This window comes from Lissotriton vulgaris, chromosome 12, assembly GCF_964263255.1.
Source record: "Lissotriton vulgaris chromosome 12, aLisVul1.2, whole genome shotgun sequence".
NCBI lineage: Eukaryota > Metazoa > Chordata > Amphibia > Caudata > Salamandridae > Lissotriton > Lissotriton vulgaris.
In genome coordinates, this window is record NC_141700.1 from 294,628,137 (window position 1) to 294,644,728 (window position 16,592).

General features: G+C 42.6%; 1 protein-coding gene across 1 annotated transcript in view; it reads left to right on the plus strand.

The window, feature by feature from the left end:
- Positions 1-16,592, plus strand: part of LOC147673997 (polycystin-1-like protein 2) — a 915,503-nt gene that overhangs the window by 811,066 nt on the left and 87,845 nt on the right. Inside the window, exons 38-40 of the mRNA XM_086945086.1 lie at positions 2,113-2,240; positions 13,504-13,664; positions 15,096-15,306. Coding sequence (XP_086801212.1) covers positions 2,113-2,240; positions 13,504-13,664; positions 15,096-15,306 — 500 coding nt within the window. The remainder of the gene's footprint in view (positions 1-2,112; positions 2,241-13,503; positions 13,665-15,095; positions 15,307-16,592) is intronic.

Here is a 16,592-nt window from a genome sequence, read left to right on the forward strand (position 1 = left end):
TCCCAGGTCGAAACATCCTGGAATATTTACAAGTCCAAAGAAATGTCCTTCCTCTTCAGATAGAGGAGTCAAGAGAAAGAGAGATGGAACATTACAATGCCCAAAATATAGCAAAGGATGTTGGGCAATGGGTAAGAAGGCTTCGAATTTGTCAGAATGATGTTGATCAAATGTTTCATAATGCAAAAATAAATGGATACATTATGTTAGCTTGAATTTGGCTCAGGGAGACTGGTCAGAAATATCAGTTTTTCAATCCTAGCTCTTAAGGGAGGCACATTTTAAATGCATGCAGGTGTATTTATTGTGGATAGTTTATCATACCCCTAAGAAACTGCATGACTGGAATGTAATCAGAGGGGCACCCTGTGAACACATGATCTGGAGTTGCCAGAAGTTAAGAGGATTCTGGGATAAGGTTGTAAAGTGTTCAGGAGATTTTAGGATCCCTGGTCGTGCCGGACCCTAAGTCAGTACTTCTAGAAAGTTCTAGACATCTGGGTGTAAAGACTAGAAACCAGTAAGGTTGGTGGTTTATAGCAACTCTGCCAGCTTTTTCAGTGATAACTAGATATTGGACATGAAGGGATCCACCAGACTTTCAAATATGGCTGAACAAGCTTCATACTGTCGATAATAAAGAATATTTATACACCTAAAGAGTGGGGAGGTGCAAGACGTTTTTAAAAATGTGGAAATGTTATACATGTTATATGGGAAGCACTTCAGTAAGATGAATTAGTAGATTTGTTAAACTTTAAAAAGCACTGCCTGATGCGCTTTTGCTTCAAAGCAGACCTTGAGGCAGATTTACAAGCCTTTTGCGCCACTTTTGCGTCACTTTTAACATGGGAAAAGTGATGCAAAAGTGGCGCAAGGGGCTTGTAAATCTACCCCATAGTGTTTATTTAAGACTTCGGGCAAGGAATATTTTTGCGGACTAATACACTTAATATGCCACATGGAATATACTTTTACAAGATGAAATAGGGTTAATTGGTAGTTGCCCATTTTCCTTTAAAGCATGTTAAACAGCACTGTTTTGATGCACTTTACCCTCGATCATGAGGAAGTGCCTTATTTTGAATTTGGCGGTCGGCGGTATGGAGAACGCCGCCAACTGACTGACAGATTACTAACTTACCACATGGCTGGTGGTGTTGCAGTGGCTGTGCCACGGCAGCTGCATGATACGGCTCATGGAGAGATCCTTAAGCAAATGCCGCCACAGTGCAGCACCTCTTGCACATCGGGCACACTGTTGCCATATCCCATGTCGTGTATGGCACACAGTGCACGCACGACTGTGCAAACATATAGGGGCAGACCATATGCTCCCAGCCACAGTCCCAATGGGCTAAATTGCCCTGGAGCCCTGTTTTTGGCCCCATGCCTGCCTTTCCGCCGACTTTTCATGGTGGTGTCCACGACATGGAGGACTTGGTGGAAAGGCAGGTCATAACTGCAACGCGCTTTCCCCACCGCCACCACTCCGAGACCTGAGATCCTGTTGGTGGTCTTGCAGCGGTCTGACGGCAATCTCACCGCCAGCATCATAATCCACTGAGCGAACCACCAGGTATGTGGGGGTGGAACTGCCAGATTGCAATGGCAGTCCCAGATCGCCAAACTCGTAATGAGGCCCTAAGTATTTCTTTGGGCCTACGAGTAAGGAAATGTAGCAGGGCCTTTACTGTGCCCATTTGGATGGTATTTAAAATAGAGAATGATTCTATATTTATTTTAAAGGAAATGAAATTATGCCTCGTTTGGAAACTGCAAAACTAATAAATATATTTTTTTTAAGCTACATATATGTGGCGTTGGGTATAGAAAATCTTTACATACTTAGCTTTCAATATTTTGGTCCTCTATATTTTGTCCCTGATATAAAGGTTCCACAATATTTCCTATTCGATATTCATGATCCACTCCTAAATTGCATATGCATATAATTATGAATCTCATGCAAACTATAAATCAAGCAGAGCACCATAAAGGTATGAAAAACATTGTGGACTCGAAGATAATAATCTTTGGCCTCCAATATCTTAACCTAAGGCAAAGGGGGTGAACATATTTTAAAAAACTGAAATCCTTTTTCTAACGCAGGGGTTTTCTTCACACATTCGGAGCTGCAGAGTGTTCGACTTTACCCCTATACAGACGGACTACACATCTTTGTTGTTGCAGCCGAAGTTATTTATTTTCTCTTCATCATCTACTACATGGTCTTGCAGGTAAAAGAAAAGTCTGTCACTTAGAAAACACTGAAACATTTGCAAATGAAAAAGTATCAGGGAAATTAGTTTCAAGGAATGTAATTTAATGTTTAGCAAAGGTGTGCATTGTAATGTAATGTTGTATTTGTATAGTGCTTCATACCCCTGACAAGTCCACCAAGTGCACCGATTCCCAGCTGTATCCGGATGCCTTTTAGAGTCTATGGGCCTCATTGCAAATGGCCCATTAAATTGTGCTCCCTTTGTAAGTGTACTTTCTGCACAGGAATTGCAATTATAAGTGGTGTGATATTTATTGCACAGGGTACTTAACAGGTGTGATAAAGTTTCACCCCCATTACATTTTGTCGGGTTAAAACTACTGGAATTTAATGGGTGACAAATGCCTGATATGTATCAACACGTAGATTTTTTTGCGTTCAGTGTTTTGGGACAAACTCAGAATAGGCAATAATTATCTCAATAGACAAATTTTGAACACTCATTGTTGGATTTTATTGGGTTTAATAATTTTTGCAACCGCCATCAGGGCAGTTGTAATCTGGCCATACGTTGGAAGGGTGTTGGATATGGTTGTATGTAATTTCACAGAAAAATGATTTCATGCAATATGATTACTGATAAACCATTTCAACTAAACTGTTTAATGGAAATGTTAAGAATGAATGGCATTTATTTTTTCATATAACCTAATTAATTGGTTGAAATTATAATATAATTTAATTCCTATTTGTAAATCGCGAACATATCATCCCCATAAGGGTTTCAAGGCGCTAGGGTCCGTTGAGGATATTAAGTCAGCTATTGCCCAGAGTCACATGGTGCTGAACTGAGCTGACGCCAGTGCTGGGATCAAACCGGGAGCCGGTCAGCCAGAGTCAACTGCTAAGGCTGCTGCACCACACCTCTCCACTTTTTAACGGCTTTTGAACACTTTTTTTTAACTTGTAAATGCAATGGTTGCAGGTCTTACTTTCAGGAATAGTTTTGTCTGAGATATTTATTTCATAGCTTTACTTCAGGGGACAATATTTCATTTATATATCTTGCACGTTTTCAAACGGTTACTTCGGATACTTTTAATTTGATGATGCATCACCATCCGTAAACACCATCCATTGCTGACTCCAGCACAACCTCTAAACACCATCAATCCCTGCCCCCTAAAATCCCTCACCACATTTAAGCTACACTCATCCCTGAAGCCTAAAAGCCCATTCTACCCCGAAATTACACCATTTGTGAACCATAAAATCACTCACTATCCCTAACTCCACACATTAATGAACCATTAAAACTACTTTCTAAGTCTAACCCCCACCTTTCCCATTCCCTTAAAACACCTCAGCACTAGCAAACTCCACCGATCCATGATCCCTAAAAACCCCTCACTGCCCTTAAACACAAGACATCCATGACCTATAAAACCTCCTCATCACCCTAAACTACTCATCCCTGAACTCTAAAAACCCCTTTTTCACATCTAAACTCTACCCATCATTGAATCCATAAAACCCCTCACAAACCTAAACTCCGCCCATCCTGAACATTAAAAACTCTTCACCACCCCAGCGGATACCCATAATTGAAACTTAAAAACCTTACAGCCCTAAACTCCGTCCATGAATCCTAAAACCCCTCACGTCCTTACACTCTCCACATCCCTGAAACCTGGAAACACCTCACACACCTAAACACCATTCATTCATGAACTGGAAAACCCCTCACCACCCATACACTCCACCCATCTCTGAACCCTGCAACCCCCTTTGTATGACCAAACCCCAATTAATCCTGACTCCTAAAAACCCCTCATCACCCTAAACATTACCCATCCCTGAACCCAAAAACCTCACCGTAGTCCTAAACTCCACCCAAGTTTAATGTGATGTTGGATTTTTCCTTTAATTTATCTTTCCTTTAATTTCTTTTAATTATTGATTTTTTTTTTCTTTAAAAAAATCCATAATTTGGTTTCCTCCAAAGTGGTTTCTCAGTTTTCGTTTTCTATTTATTCACACACATCAGTTGGACATAGTTTCTCCTATGAGGCAGATGTTGTTTGAGGAGCATGAGATTTACAGAATTGGTCCAACGTAATGCATTCAGGGGCCTATTCTCAAACTGCCCTTCGTAGTCTGTTTAGTAGTACTAAATAGTACTACTAACATAATAGAAAATGCTAATAACATACCCATGTGTAGCGACACCTGACTCCCTCTCCTATCTTTTCTATGCATAGGTGTCCGCTACATGTGTGTGAAACTCCTTATACTTGGGTATACGTTTTAGTTGTAAATGTTGGTGGTATCTGGGGGAGTGGCTAGAAAAGGAGGAATAATTTCTACCAAATGGGAAGGGATTAGGAAAATGTAAGGAGGAGCTTTTAAAGGGTTTAGTATGGATTTAGAGAGGGATGTGATAAACACCCTCCGACAAGAGAGTAAACACATTGCTGTTCGCAAGCTGCATATCTAATGTTACTACAGTCAAAAAGGCCCCACATCAGCGCTAATTGTACTTCAACATAGCCATGGAGTAAGTCCAGAACCATACATGGCCTCTGACAGGTACTGTATACACCTTCCGTAGAAAATAATGGAAACGGGTTCTTAAAACGAGACTCAATAGGAAATAGGCTTTAAATACCTACCTAGTAATTTACTTGCAAGGAGGTATAATGTATATACCAGCAAATGCAATGGAAGAAAAATAATACAAACCCGAAATTATTCAGTTCCATAGTATGATGGTGTAGCCATGTGATGGAGCAGATTCATGGAAATACTTAAGTTGATATAAGATGTTTGCTCATCTAGCCTACTTGATCCCTCACTTCTAGTCGGGTGCAAATTTCAATTCAGTTGCAAATGTCTGTAAAAACCAGTTGCAAAGCATGAGGCCAAGCAGCCCACATGCCGAATTTGCACACCTTGAAACTGGGGCTAAGTGATATCTACACTCAATGCTGCATAATTAAATGCTGCATAATTATAGCGTCCTGAGGAGGATCAAATGATCTAACACGATAGAAAAAAACATGCAAATCTGGCTGGACCAGAAACAGGCAGGGAGCTCAAAAACGCTGTTCTCACGAGTAAATGGCTGGGAGAACATGGTAGAGGATTGCAAGTGAAGATGGGCAACCCCCAGTCCACACGCCTTAGATCTGCAGGGCTATGTAGTGTAGGAAAAATTGGCCCCACCAAAGATATAATAGAATACAAGCGGCTCTTGCGCAAGGCTCTCGCATCGAAGAGTAATCAAACAGGGGGCACCCTGGTCGCATCATTGAGGACCGTCTTAAGGAAAGAACTGTGAGAACAGAAACAAGCCAATATGGAGAGGGAATGGCTTAAAGTTTTCTCCCCGCTCAAGCAGAAGTGCCTTTCGAGATTGTGTAGACACATTAATCAGCTGAGCAACCAAGGAATCCTAAGAAAAAACAGAGTACCAGAAAAAGATTGGCTGACTAACGTGAAACATTTATATTCTATTCCTCGTCTAAAAAAGATAGAGTAGTAGAGACCAGACGCGGGGCGGAACATCCTCTGCAATCGAGTACAAAGCAAGGAGAGATGCTTTCCAGTCATGAAAACTGCATTAGAGGTGGGAGTGCCCATTCTAAGGTTCATTGTATTATGCCAGCCCAGTTCAACCCCCAACAGGTCATCAAGACTCTTAAGACCATGAAGAACGACGGCCTAATGGGATTCCTGCACCGGTCTTTTAAAAAGCGCCTGATTTCTGGGCATCAACTTTCACTCCTCTCTACAATTACACCTTTCTAACAGCCATAAACCCTAACTCCTGGATGGGTTCTATATTGGTCCCCATTTTTAAGAAAGGGGATCGCCTAAAGCCATCAATATTAGGCTCATTGCTTTGCTTGATCTCGAGGCCAAGGCCTATGCGCGTCTCCTACTGAAAGATCTGGAGACATGGGCCGAAGAAAACACCATTATTCCTTTCTATCAGACAGGCTTCAGGTCACAGTCATCGACCATGGACAACGTGCTTGCGCTAGAGCACCTATCAGCTCAGACAACAAGGAAGAACCATCCCCCACTGTTCTGTTGCTTTGTCAATTACAGTACAGCTTTTGACAAAGTTGTACGCAGAAGACTATGGTGGAAACTAGAAAACTGGGGCATTCCATCAACCCTTTTGAAAGCAATAAGATTGCTCTATGAAGACACTTGGGTGCGGGTCAAAACAAGCGCATGCAGTGTGTCCCCTAAAATACCCACGAATAATGGGCTGAAACAAGGATGTGTGTTGGCCCCCATCCTCTTCAACTTATACACTGTTGAGTTGGGAGACGCCCTAAAAGTAGCCTGCCTAGTAGCGCCAAGACTAGGAGCAGTGAGGCTGCAAGTGCTGCAATATGCCGACTATACTGCTATAATGGATAACACAAAGGTGGGCCTTCAAATAGCCCTAAATGCCCTGAACTGTTTCAATCAAGACAGCAACCTGGCAGTAAACCAGGGAAAGACCAAGGTCGTTATTTTCGGAAGCTATCATAGGAAAAAGAAAGTACAGTGGTCAATGGGCAACTTACAAATAAATACTGTGGCCTCATATAACTATCTAGGGGTCTAGTTCGCAGAACAGGCCAAGGCAAATATCCACCTGAATCAGCAGTCATCCAAAGCCAACAAGGTCAAATATTTGTTAAAGCAACTGAGCCTACATCTGATCCTCCCATCCGTGGTGCCAATATTGACAGTTTTAAAAGCAAAACTTCTTCCAGCAATCAGTTACGACCACTTGGCCTTCCCGGGGTCTCAGGACGCCTTCTTAAATTTAGCCCAAGCGAAGGTGTATAAATCTGTGCTTCTTATCCCAAGGACCGCGAGGAAAGCAAGGCTAAGCCTGGAGCTGGGCTTGACAAGGCCAGATCTGTCATGTCAGGGGGAGATTCTAAAGTTTTACCTAAGAATCCTAAGGGCTCCCGCTAAATCTCTAAAACATCAACTGAGAGCCATCTTCGAGGAAACATGCTTGGCCTGGCATATTAGTCTAGCCAATGCGATCACCATACTGAAAACAGAGGAAATGATCATACAATTGCCGGAAATCCCATTGCATGCTTGGAAAAAAGCAATAAACAAACAAGTGCCCAAAATCTCTTTTGAACTCGATTTTAAATCCCTCCGCTCAAGTCCCCATTTAGACCTGCTGAATAACTCCTACATTTTAGGCAAACCCCATCTTACCTATGCGAGGCTCTCTCTCCCCAAGCCCGAAGTAACATTCTTTACATGAGATTATGCATGTTAGGAATAGCTGATTTCAAGCCCACCTGGGCCTGCAGAGGGGAAAGCTCACACTGTAGACTGTGCTTCTACATGAGGGAATCCTGGTTGCACCTTCTATGCTGCTGCCCTAGCCTTTACAATGAACGCCGGCGACTCCTGCGCCTTATTTGCATATCCAATGGAATAAAGTCCTGCAGTGAAGTGTCATCCTTGTGCTTTTCTACCTCAAACACGACGCTATTAGCAAGACGGGGAATTCATACATCAGATCAGGTTCACCCTAAAAGCTGGCAATGACTGAAACTGATCTTGGGCGACGAGTATTGCAAATCAAGTAGAAGAAAGTAGCTGGTCCCAGAACAAACTCTGAGGCACGTGCTCCATCACGTTGTTCTAACTTGGAGCACCAAAAAGAAGGGCAAACTGTCTTCCAAATCTATCCATCTTCTGGGCAATGAGGGCTCCACAAATGCGAGTAGGAGGATTGGACCACGAACACAAACTTGGGTGCCGGTAGATCAAGCAGGCCACTGGAGAGGGAAGGTACCTTCATCAACAACAAACCAAAGTATTTACAGTCTTTTTTTTTACAAATTTAGGGTTGACTTTCCAATTTGTATCTTTGTCCTTTTTATCTTTTTATATGATGCCTGTCTTGTATTTTTTACTGTAAATATTTTAATTAATTGTACAGTTATTAAAATTCCTAAAATTCCACTCAATGCTGCATACTACGGAGAACAATGAGGAATCAGACACAAACTGAAAACCTTGTAAGCGTATCCCACATACAGGGTATTTACTTATTCTGTAATTTCTGCCCAGGATTTCATAATAATGGAAATGTGCCGTAATCCCTATTACTGAAAACACGGGGACCTGATGAATGTTCACTGACCAGATTTCTAAGCCAATTTCTGAAATGTAGGCCAAAATATACTGTCCAATGCCCAAGAACATAATGAAGCAGCTTGGAAGCTCAGAAACACCTACACAGTCAGGAAAAGGTTGTGCAACACAAAAATGAAATTAAAGTGTCCTTGGAAAAAGTATTTTAACTCTTGATTTTGCTCAGACTGATGTTCCTGCCAAGTGTTAGTTAATAAGTTGAACAGTCAATGATTTGCTCAACCATTGACAAGGTATTATCTATAATCGTGACTCTGGTGTGCATTAGATCATATGTTGAAATGAGTGTAAATAATTAACTTGGACTTGGACCAGAATGCAATGTAGCACAGTAAAAAAAACACTGCGAGGATTTCCACTATTTAGAAATCCTGAAATAGAAAGCTCCTGTTTATGTAGCACTGATCTAGTCGATCCACCAAATAGTAAAACCTAATCATGTTTCCAAGATATCAACAATGAATATGTACGTGAAAATACTCTTAATCAATTTCAGAGATTTCTCTTATATTTCTGGGCAGCAATGATGTAACACGAATATTTCAGACCATAGAAACACACAGAAGCTGGTAGACCTCTTGATACCCCCAAGGAGAAGCCACTCACTGGTTTAAGGTAATCCGTACCGGGGAATCTACCCTACATGTGCTCGTTCATCTAAAAAAAAGTCATAAAGGACAAAAAAAGAACCTTCTTGGAACTAACATGCACACATCCCATAAAACATTAAAGTGAGTCCTGAGTCCCTTTGGTTCATTCCAGGATTGAGGATTACCTAAATCTAGTGCCGCATCCAAATCCTTACTAGCTGCACATCAGGTAAAGCTCCAGAGATTTTTCTAAATATGGGATTCTTCAATTGAGGGCCTTTTTTTTATAGCCACTGATCTTCAGCAACTTCCCAAAGGGACAACGGAAATTCACAACACAGAATCAAAGGTGTCTCAGTGAGGACAAAAGACCACCACAGGTTTGCAAGAATAAAACATCAGTTTGGGGAGCAATGCGCCAAGCATGGAACTTCTTTGTAAATGACCTGTGATCTCAAAGTACTCTTTCTGTAGGTCAGCATAGGTCAGTTACACTGCAGCTGATCATGATGTGTACTCACTCTTAGTGCACCATCACCTAGCACTTAAATAATGACAACAACAAGCACTTTAGATACCCAAAGTAGGCCAGCCTCCATCATGGTAAGAGAATAGAATAGCAACCCAAACAACCCAAACGAAAGGGTGGAGAATGTGGTAGAATTACCCAAAGAGCAGTAGCTACCTAATTGTGGCCCCACCGCCCCGATTTATCAGGGACATTTTGGAAAAAGCACTGTTAGGAGAGAGCACATGTCGAAATTCCTAATATTCAACTAGAAGCAGGAACCTTGTGAATGTTTCTCTTAATTAATCTAGTTCCTAAAGGGCTTTGACCCTCACCCATCTTCCTATTCCAAAGACACTTCTCCAAATATTTGGACAGATTTAAGCACAGAACATGGATTTTTATTAGACCTAAAGTCTATCAAATATTAAAGGGACCATCCGGTGAATGGTGTGACAATAGGTCTCAACCCCGAAACAGATATATTAAAGAAGGGAAAGTGTAGAACTATTATTGTTGTGATTGCAAGTGATGCAGGAATCGATCAAGAAAGCTGTTCTTTTCTCGTCTTTGGATGGCCCTGTTAACTAGAGGATGCCCTACAGTATATCAAAATCAGGTGCACCAACAACATCAAGCTGGGGTGGAGCAACCTGAAGACTATCAGGGAAGAGCAGTACCGAGCCTGAAGGGGGTAGGGCTTTTCACAGGGTTAAGGGGGAAGGAATTAGTGCAGGGCCAGTGGTCCAAAAGATGGGATGGGATGGGATGGGATGGGAAGCAGCCCAGGGCCCAGAGGTGAGGAGCACTACGGGGTATGCTGAACAGTGCAGGGTCCAGTGGAGAAGAACCATTTAGGGGCCCATGTTGACACCAGGGCGACACAAGCCATCACTTGAGGCTACAGCTACTCTGTTTTTCCTTTGCTATACAACACTTTTAGCTACAATTGCAAGCAGGGTTGTCTTTAGGGCTGTGCGACCGGTGTGGCTGCAGTAGGCACGGACCGGGGGGTGTGTGGGGGGGGAACTCTACCCTGGGGGGGGGGGGCACTGTGTTTAGCAATAACTTAAAATTTAAAAGCACCTGCTGAAGAGTTCCTTGTGTGCCCAGCTTTTAGGCATGCAAAATGTCACGATGACTCTTGTGATTAAAATTCCTGCTAGACAGAGTGTTCGGAGTTTTGTCTAGTGGCATTTGTGACTTGCCACAAAGTAGTGTGGATGGTTAATATGTCAAATGCAAAGAACAGATCTGTATTTTATGTGGAAAGCTGAGTGGATTAGTAAAGAGGGTGAGGAGAGGATGTGGCATAATAGCCAGAGCTTTTGACTTTGGCACTGGGGAACCATTCTAGTCTCAGCGTTGTCTCAACATCTTATTCTGCGCAAATCACTTAATTTCCCCATGCCTACCAAAAATGAATGGGTCCTTGGGTAAAGTAACTGGTGCCCATGTAAAGCGTTCCAATACCTTCGGGTCGAGTTCGTGCTATATGAAACTGCACAGTCAAAAAATCAGCCTTTACCAGCCCTTCAACAAGCATTTGGAATGCAATAGTTTTCGCATTTGCAAGAGTTAGAGCTATTGGCGGTCTAAATGACAATGTCTTTTACCCATGTGTTTTGGTTTGGAGTGGAGGAATAAAAAATGAGTGCAAGCAGAGGACAGACCCCTTATGAATCTCTTCTGTCATTGATTGCTTTAAGGCCTCCAGTCACGTGCAAATTATAAAATCTCACCCAATAGAACCCACACCAGGGACGGCTATGAGATACACTTGTGAACCGGCATTGTATTTCTGCCCATGGAGGCTTGTGGCTGTACCAAGGTATGGCGAGCGCCATACCAGGGTCCCTCCAAGACATCTGTTTCCATTTTACACCTCCAGAACCACCGCATGAGGCAATGGTGTAAGAAACTGGAGAAATACAAGGAGATAGTACTGCATATGTATTTGAATTCTGCACTTTGAAGGATGGGTTAAAGCAAAAGGGATGCCAGACCAGCATGCATGTGTGTACACTTTGCTGCAAACTCTACACTTGTGGGGACTACAGCTGTACAGGTGTACATTGAATATACACACAGAAGGCCGCAGGTGATGGAATTAGAATGAGGAATTACCATTGGTACCAGAGAAGCAGCTGCAGCACGTCTTAGAGGACTAGGAATTAGTAATTACCACTGTGACCAGAGAAGCGGCTAGAAGCACTGCCTAGAGGATTAAGAATGAGGAATTACCACTGTGACTAGAGACACAGCTGTAGCACTGCCTAGAGGACATAGAATGAGGAATTATAGATGGGATCAGAGTAGCAGCCAGCAGGACTGTGTTGAGGACTTAGAATGAGGAATCACCACTACGACCAGAGAAGCAGCTAGCAGCACTGTCTAGAAGACTTAGAATGAGGAATTACCAACTGGACCAGAGAAGCAGCTAGCAGAACTGTCTAGCGGACTTCGAATGAGGAATTACAAATGGGACTAGAGAAGCAGCTAGCAGCACTGTCTAGTGGACTTCTAATGAGGAATTACCAACGAGACCAGAGTAGCAGCTAGCAGCACTGCGTAGAGGACTAAGAATGAGGGGTTTACACTGGGACCAGAAAAGCAACTAGCAGCACTGCTTAGAGGTCTGAGAATGAGGAGATACTGATGACACCAGAGAAGTAGCTACAGCACTGTCCAGAGGAATTAGAATGAGTAACTACCACTGTGACGAGAGAAGCACCTAGCAGCACTGTCTAGAGGACTTAGAACGAGGAATTACTGATGGGACCAGAGTAGCAGAACTCTCTGGAAGACTTAGAATGTGGAATTGCCAACAGGACCAGAGTTGCAGCTAGCAGCATTGTCTAGAGGATTTAGATTGAGGAATTACCACTGGGACCATAGAAGCAGCTAGCAACACTTCCTAGAGGACTCAGAATGAGGAATTACCACTGTGACCAGAGACAGCTGCAGCACTGCCTAGAGGACTTAAAATGAAGAATTATCAATGGGAATTAGCTCTAAAAGTTCCCTGAAACAGCGTCCACTATAGTATAGCACTACACAATAAAAAGTCACTATGCACAGACACTTATTTAAAAGATATGAGTTGCCTATTAAACACATTTAACTGATTTTATGTAACTGGGTAGACAGGGATTACTTGTACGTTAATAGTTCAACATCGAACTGTATAAAAGTGATTTAAAAATTAAAATCACTGCAATCACACATGAATACTTAAAACCCACAGACAGTGAACAGCGCACAAAGTAGGCTGCGCTTTCTGAAGATGCAAAAGAAACAATTGATGGACGGAACGCTTGATAATGCAAACATTCACCCCCAGTCACAAGTTAATGATGCCATGATGGGTTAAATCCATCATTGCAGTAACACTTTTCGCCCTAAGTGGGGCGGGTTTGCCCAGACATGGGTCACTTGCTCACTACGCCACTTATAAATTAAACTTTCAGAAAAATGGACATGCAACATCAGCTGCAGCCTTAATCTGCCTGGCGCCTGTCAGTCTAATTCCACCAAATGAAAACAAGCATTGATGAAACCATTTCTTTTTCTGTTTGGATTGATACATTTTATCTTGCAGCTACAATATTTTATGTGGAATACAGTGTGAACCCAGCCTGCTCCTCCTATTTTAGAAAAGATACAGTGATCACAGCTGGGTGGATGTACATAATATAAAAATAAAACATATGCTCACAGTTCTTTACTTCTAGCTTAATTGCAGTATACTCATATTTACAAAGTTATCCCACATCACAGATGGCATTCTTGATGCAACAATGAAAATTATAACACTCCTATGAACGTTTACCCGGGGACCCGTGGGAGGGGGATCCTGGGCAGTTGTCCACTTTGCCCTTGGCGTAAGACGTCTCTGGGGTTATGGGAAAACTCGTTCTCCAAATAAGTAATTAGAGCGCTCAGCACTCCACCACATGCAAGTAAAACTGATAATTCTCTGTTCACAGGCGAAGCTAATGAAATCTTTGAAATGGGGCTATTTTCGCAGCAAGTGGAACCTTGTGGAACTGGCCATTATCATCATCAGCTGGTGCGCGCTGTCGGTGTTTGTGAAAAGAACAGTTCTTGGCGAGCGGGACATCTACTACTACCAGGAACACAAGGATGAGTCAGTGCAAATCTCTTTATCATGATCCCCTTTAACTTTATTCATTTGATACTGTTCAGTTTGAAAGCGCATGATTCACGCGTGGGTGGGAGGACAAAGTGTAAAAATGTGCTTCTAAATTGCAAAGAGTTACGTTTTTTGTGATGTTCAAAATGGCGCCCAGTATTTTCAGAGATTTACAAAAAAATCAAAGATTCCGAGGCACACTTCTTTAGACCCAAATCACGCGCCTGGGGAGACTAAGCAATGCATACAAATTTGCAAGTACAATCTTGTGGTGCAAATGTATTTTCCCTATTAATTCCTAAAATAGCAAAATAATTGTGCCCTTAGCCAAGCATGAATAAAATAAACGTGTGCACATAGTGCTGTTTCTTCCTCTACACCTCCTGAAAATGGAGGCATTTAAGACACACATAAAATTTACACATTCTATAACAATTTTTTGGGATTAAAAGTAGATGATTCAGCTTTGTGGGGGTTACCCCCACTCATAATGGCACCCCGCCCGAACCCTCCTCTGAGAACCTGTTTCCTTTATTATATTTGCGACTGCAGAAAACTCATCCACCCTGCAGATTTTCTGCCATTGTTACTTACCATCTCCACCCATAAGGTACACAGACATTGATTCTCCTCCCAATAATCTCCCATTTTCAGACTCAGAAGGTAAGTTTCAGTACATACATTTTATGGCATTTCAAGCTCTTGTAGCATTGTGTTTTCCATCCCAAACCCCATTACCGGGTGAAAACCCACTGACATCAAACACATCATTTTACCTTAATAAAGGGTTCTTAGCTTTGGCAGCTGTAAATGACAAAAGTAAAAGAGATTTTAACTATAGTTCAGCACAAGGAACTCATTCTGATTGTCCCACATTCTAAACTGATATTCTGCCCCGCCCCCAAAATAATCAGTGCAGCTGGCATATGTGTGTCTGCTAGGGGCACAAATACAGGGGATTATGAGGTGAACCAATAGGATACCCTTAATAATTAAAAACTAGCAGGGGAACCAGAAATTCCTCCTCCCCCACCCTGTCCCAATAATGCACCATTTTGTCCTGTTTTTTCACTTTTAGATTTTACCTGCATTCAGTAGGCAAAGCCCCAGGTGAAATGGAATTATTGTAGCGCGCTAAACTCATGACATGGCTGCCAACTCCTGTTCCCGTCCCCATTGCGATTGCCTTGGTACACGTAACGAGGGGCTTGTGGTGGTACCGTTAACCCATTGCTCCTCTATGGGGTTTCTTATTCCGAGAACGCACTGCACTCCGCACTCAGGAAATATCAGTATTCAACTACATAATTTTATTTCTATCGGCTGATAAAATGTTCCTAATACAATAAATTGATTTACTTAAAAAAAAAAATATATATATGCTTTAATCTGACTTTGAAGGTGATTGCTTGGCTGTTGTTGCAGGTGTGTGAGTTTTGATGAAACGGCCACTGCGGACGCAGTTCTGGGGTATCTTATCGCCTTCCTGGTGCTCCTATCCACCGTGAAACTGTGGCATCTGCTGAGGCTGAACCCGAAGCTGAACATGATCACTTCAACGCTGCAGAGAGCCTGGGGCGACATCTCGGGGTTCATCACTGTGATTTTAGTCATGTTCCTTGCTTATTCCATTGCTGTGAGTGGTTGTTGGCTCCTTGTTGCTTTCTGTGAAACACCTTTCCTTTTTATAAATAAGTTTCATGTTTGGTTTGGCAGGTCCCATGCATTGATTTATTTTACTGTCCACCGTAGAGTCCATCACCACAGCTGCCATGTCTGATCCTTTGTGCAAGCAGTGGCTGTTAGCCAACAGTGCCCTGAATGAGGGGACATGCAGGCCAATACCTACAGATGGGAACAAACTGAAATTTCAACCTCCAGAATTCAAAGGGTCGATCATAAATTGCGTAATAAAGGTGGAGTGGTAAATATACACCCAAAATTACTGTATCCGTGCAGTATCACCCCACCATTAACATGGAATTATGAGTTTTCCGACCGGTAATAGGGAACAGCATGCAGGATGCAAAATGACTGTGCGTCTCAGCATTCTTCACCATTTACCTGACATAAATCCTTCTACTTTTACCCCAACCATTGTTCTCGTGCACTAAAATCTAAAAAGGTGCAATGCTGTTTCAGTCAGAAATAGTCATTTATGATAGGAACAGGTCGTGATCGGCCCAAAATGTTGATGGCCAAAGAGTTTGGTGCTAGATGTGACATTGCTAATTTGACATCTATGCTGTGCCACCAATAACGGTGTTTCCATATTTCACAAGTACTTTACCAACCTGTTGAACAGGGCTTTTCCAAAGCTGTCAGTGTCCCACCACTAGCGCGCCATTTTGTACAGTCCATCTCAGCCAATCAACATTGCAGATGCCAGCAAGGAATATGTTCCACAAACCAATCTATTGGCATTCCTGCACAAATGTACGGTGAGAGGCTCCTGCGTAACAGGCCGATGAGAAGATGAGGTGTATGGTAGAGATGTAGGTGAAAAGCCAGGGCAGTAGGGAAGGTGAGAGTTGTTGGAGAGGGAGCAGGTGTGGTGGTGGAGGGAGAGAAACTAGGAGATGTGCAAGGGACTGACCAGTTAAGTAAATACATAGATGTCGAGGAGGAAAGAGTCAAGGTTGTTGCAGCAGAAGGAGGATGATACTTAGGGATGTAAAAGAGAGAGGAAAGGGAAAGGTGTGTGTGGGATTGGGAAGTGTCTGGCAGGGACAGTGAAAACCAAAGAGGGAGATGTGTTTAGAGAACTCTGTGTGGGCTGGGGAGACAAAAGAAGGGGAGAAGCTGCTGATTAGAGATGGGGTGTTGGGTCGATGTGAGAAAATGATAGGGGTAAGGGGAATGGGATATGGTTGGACAATTAGGCAAAGGGAGAGTGTTTGGGGAGAATGTTGAGATAGCCGG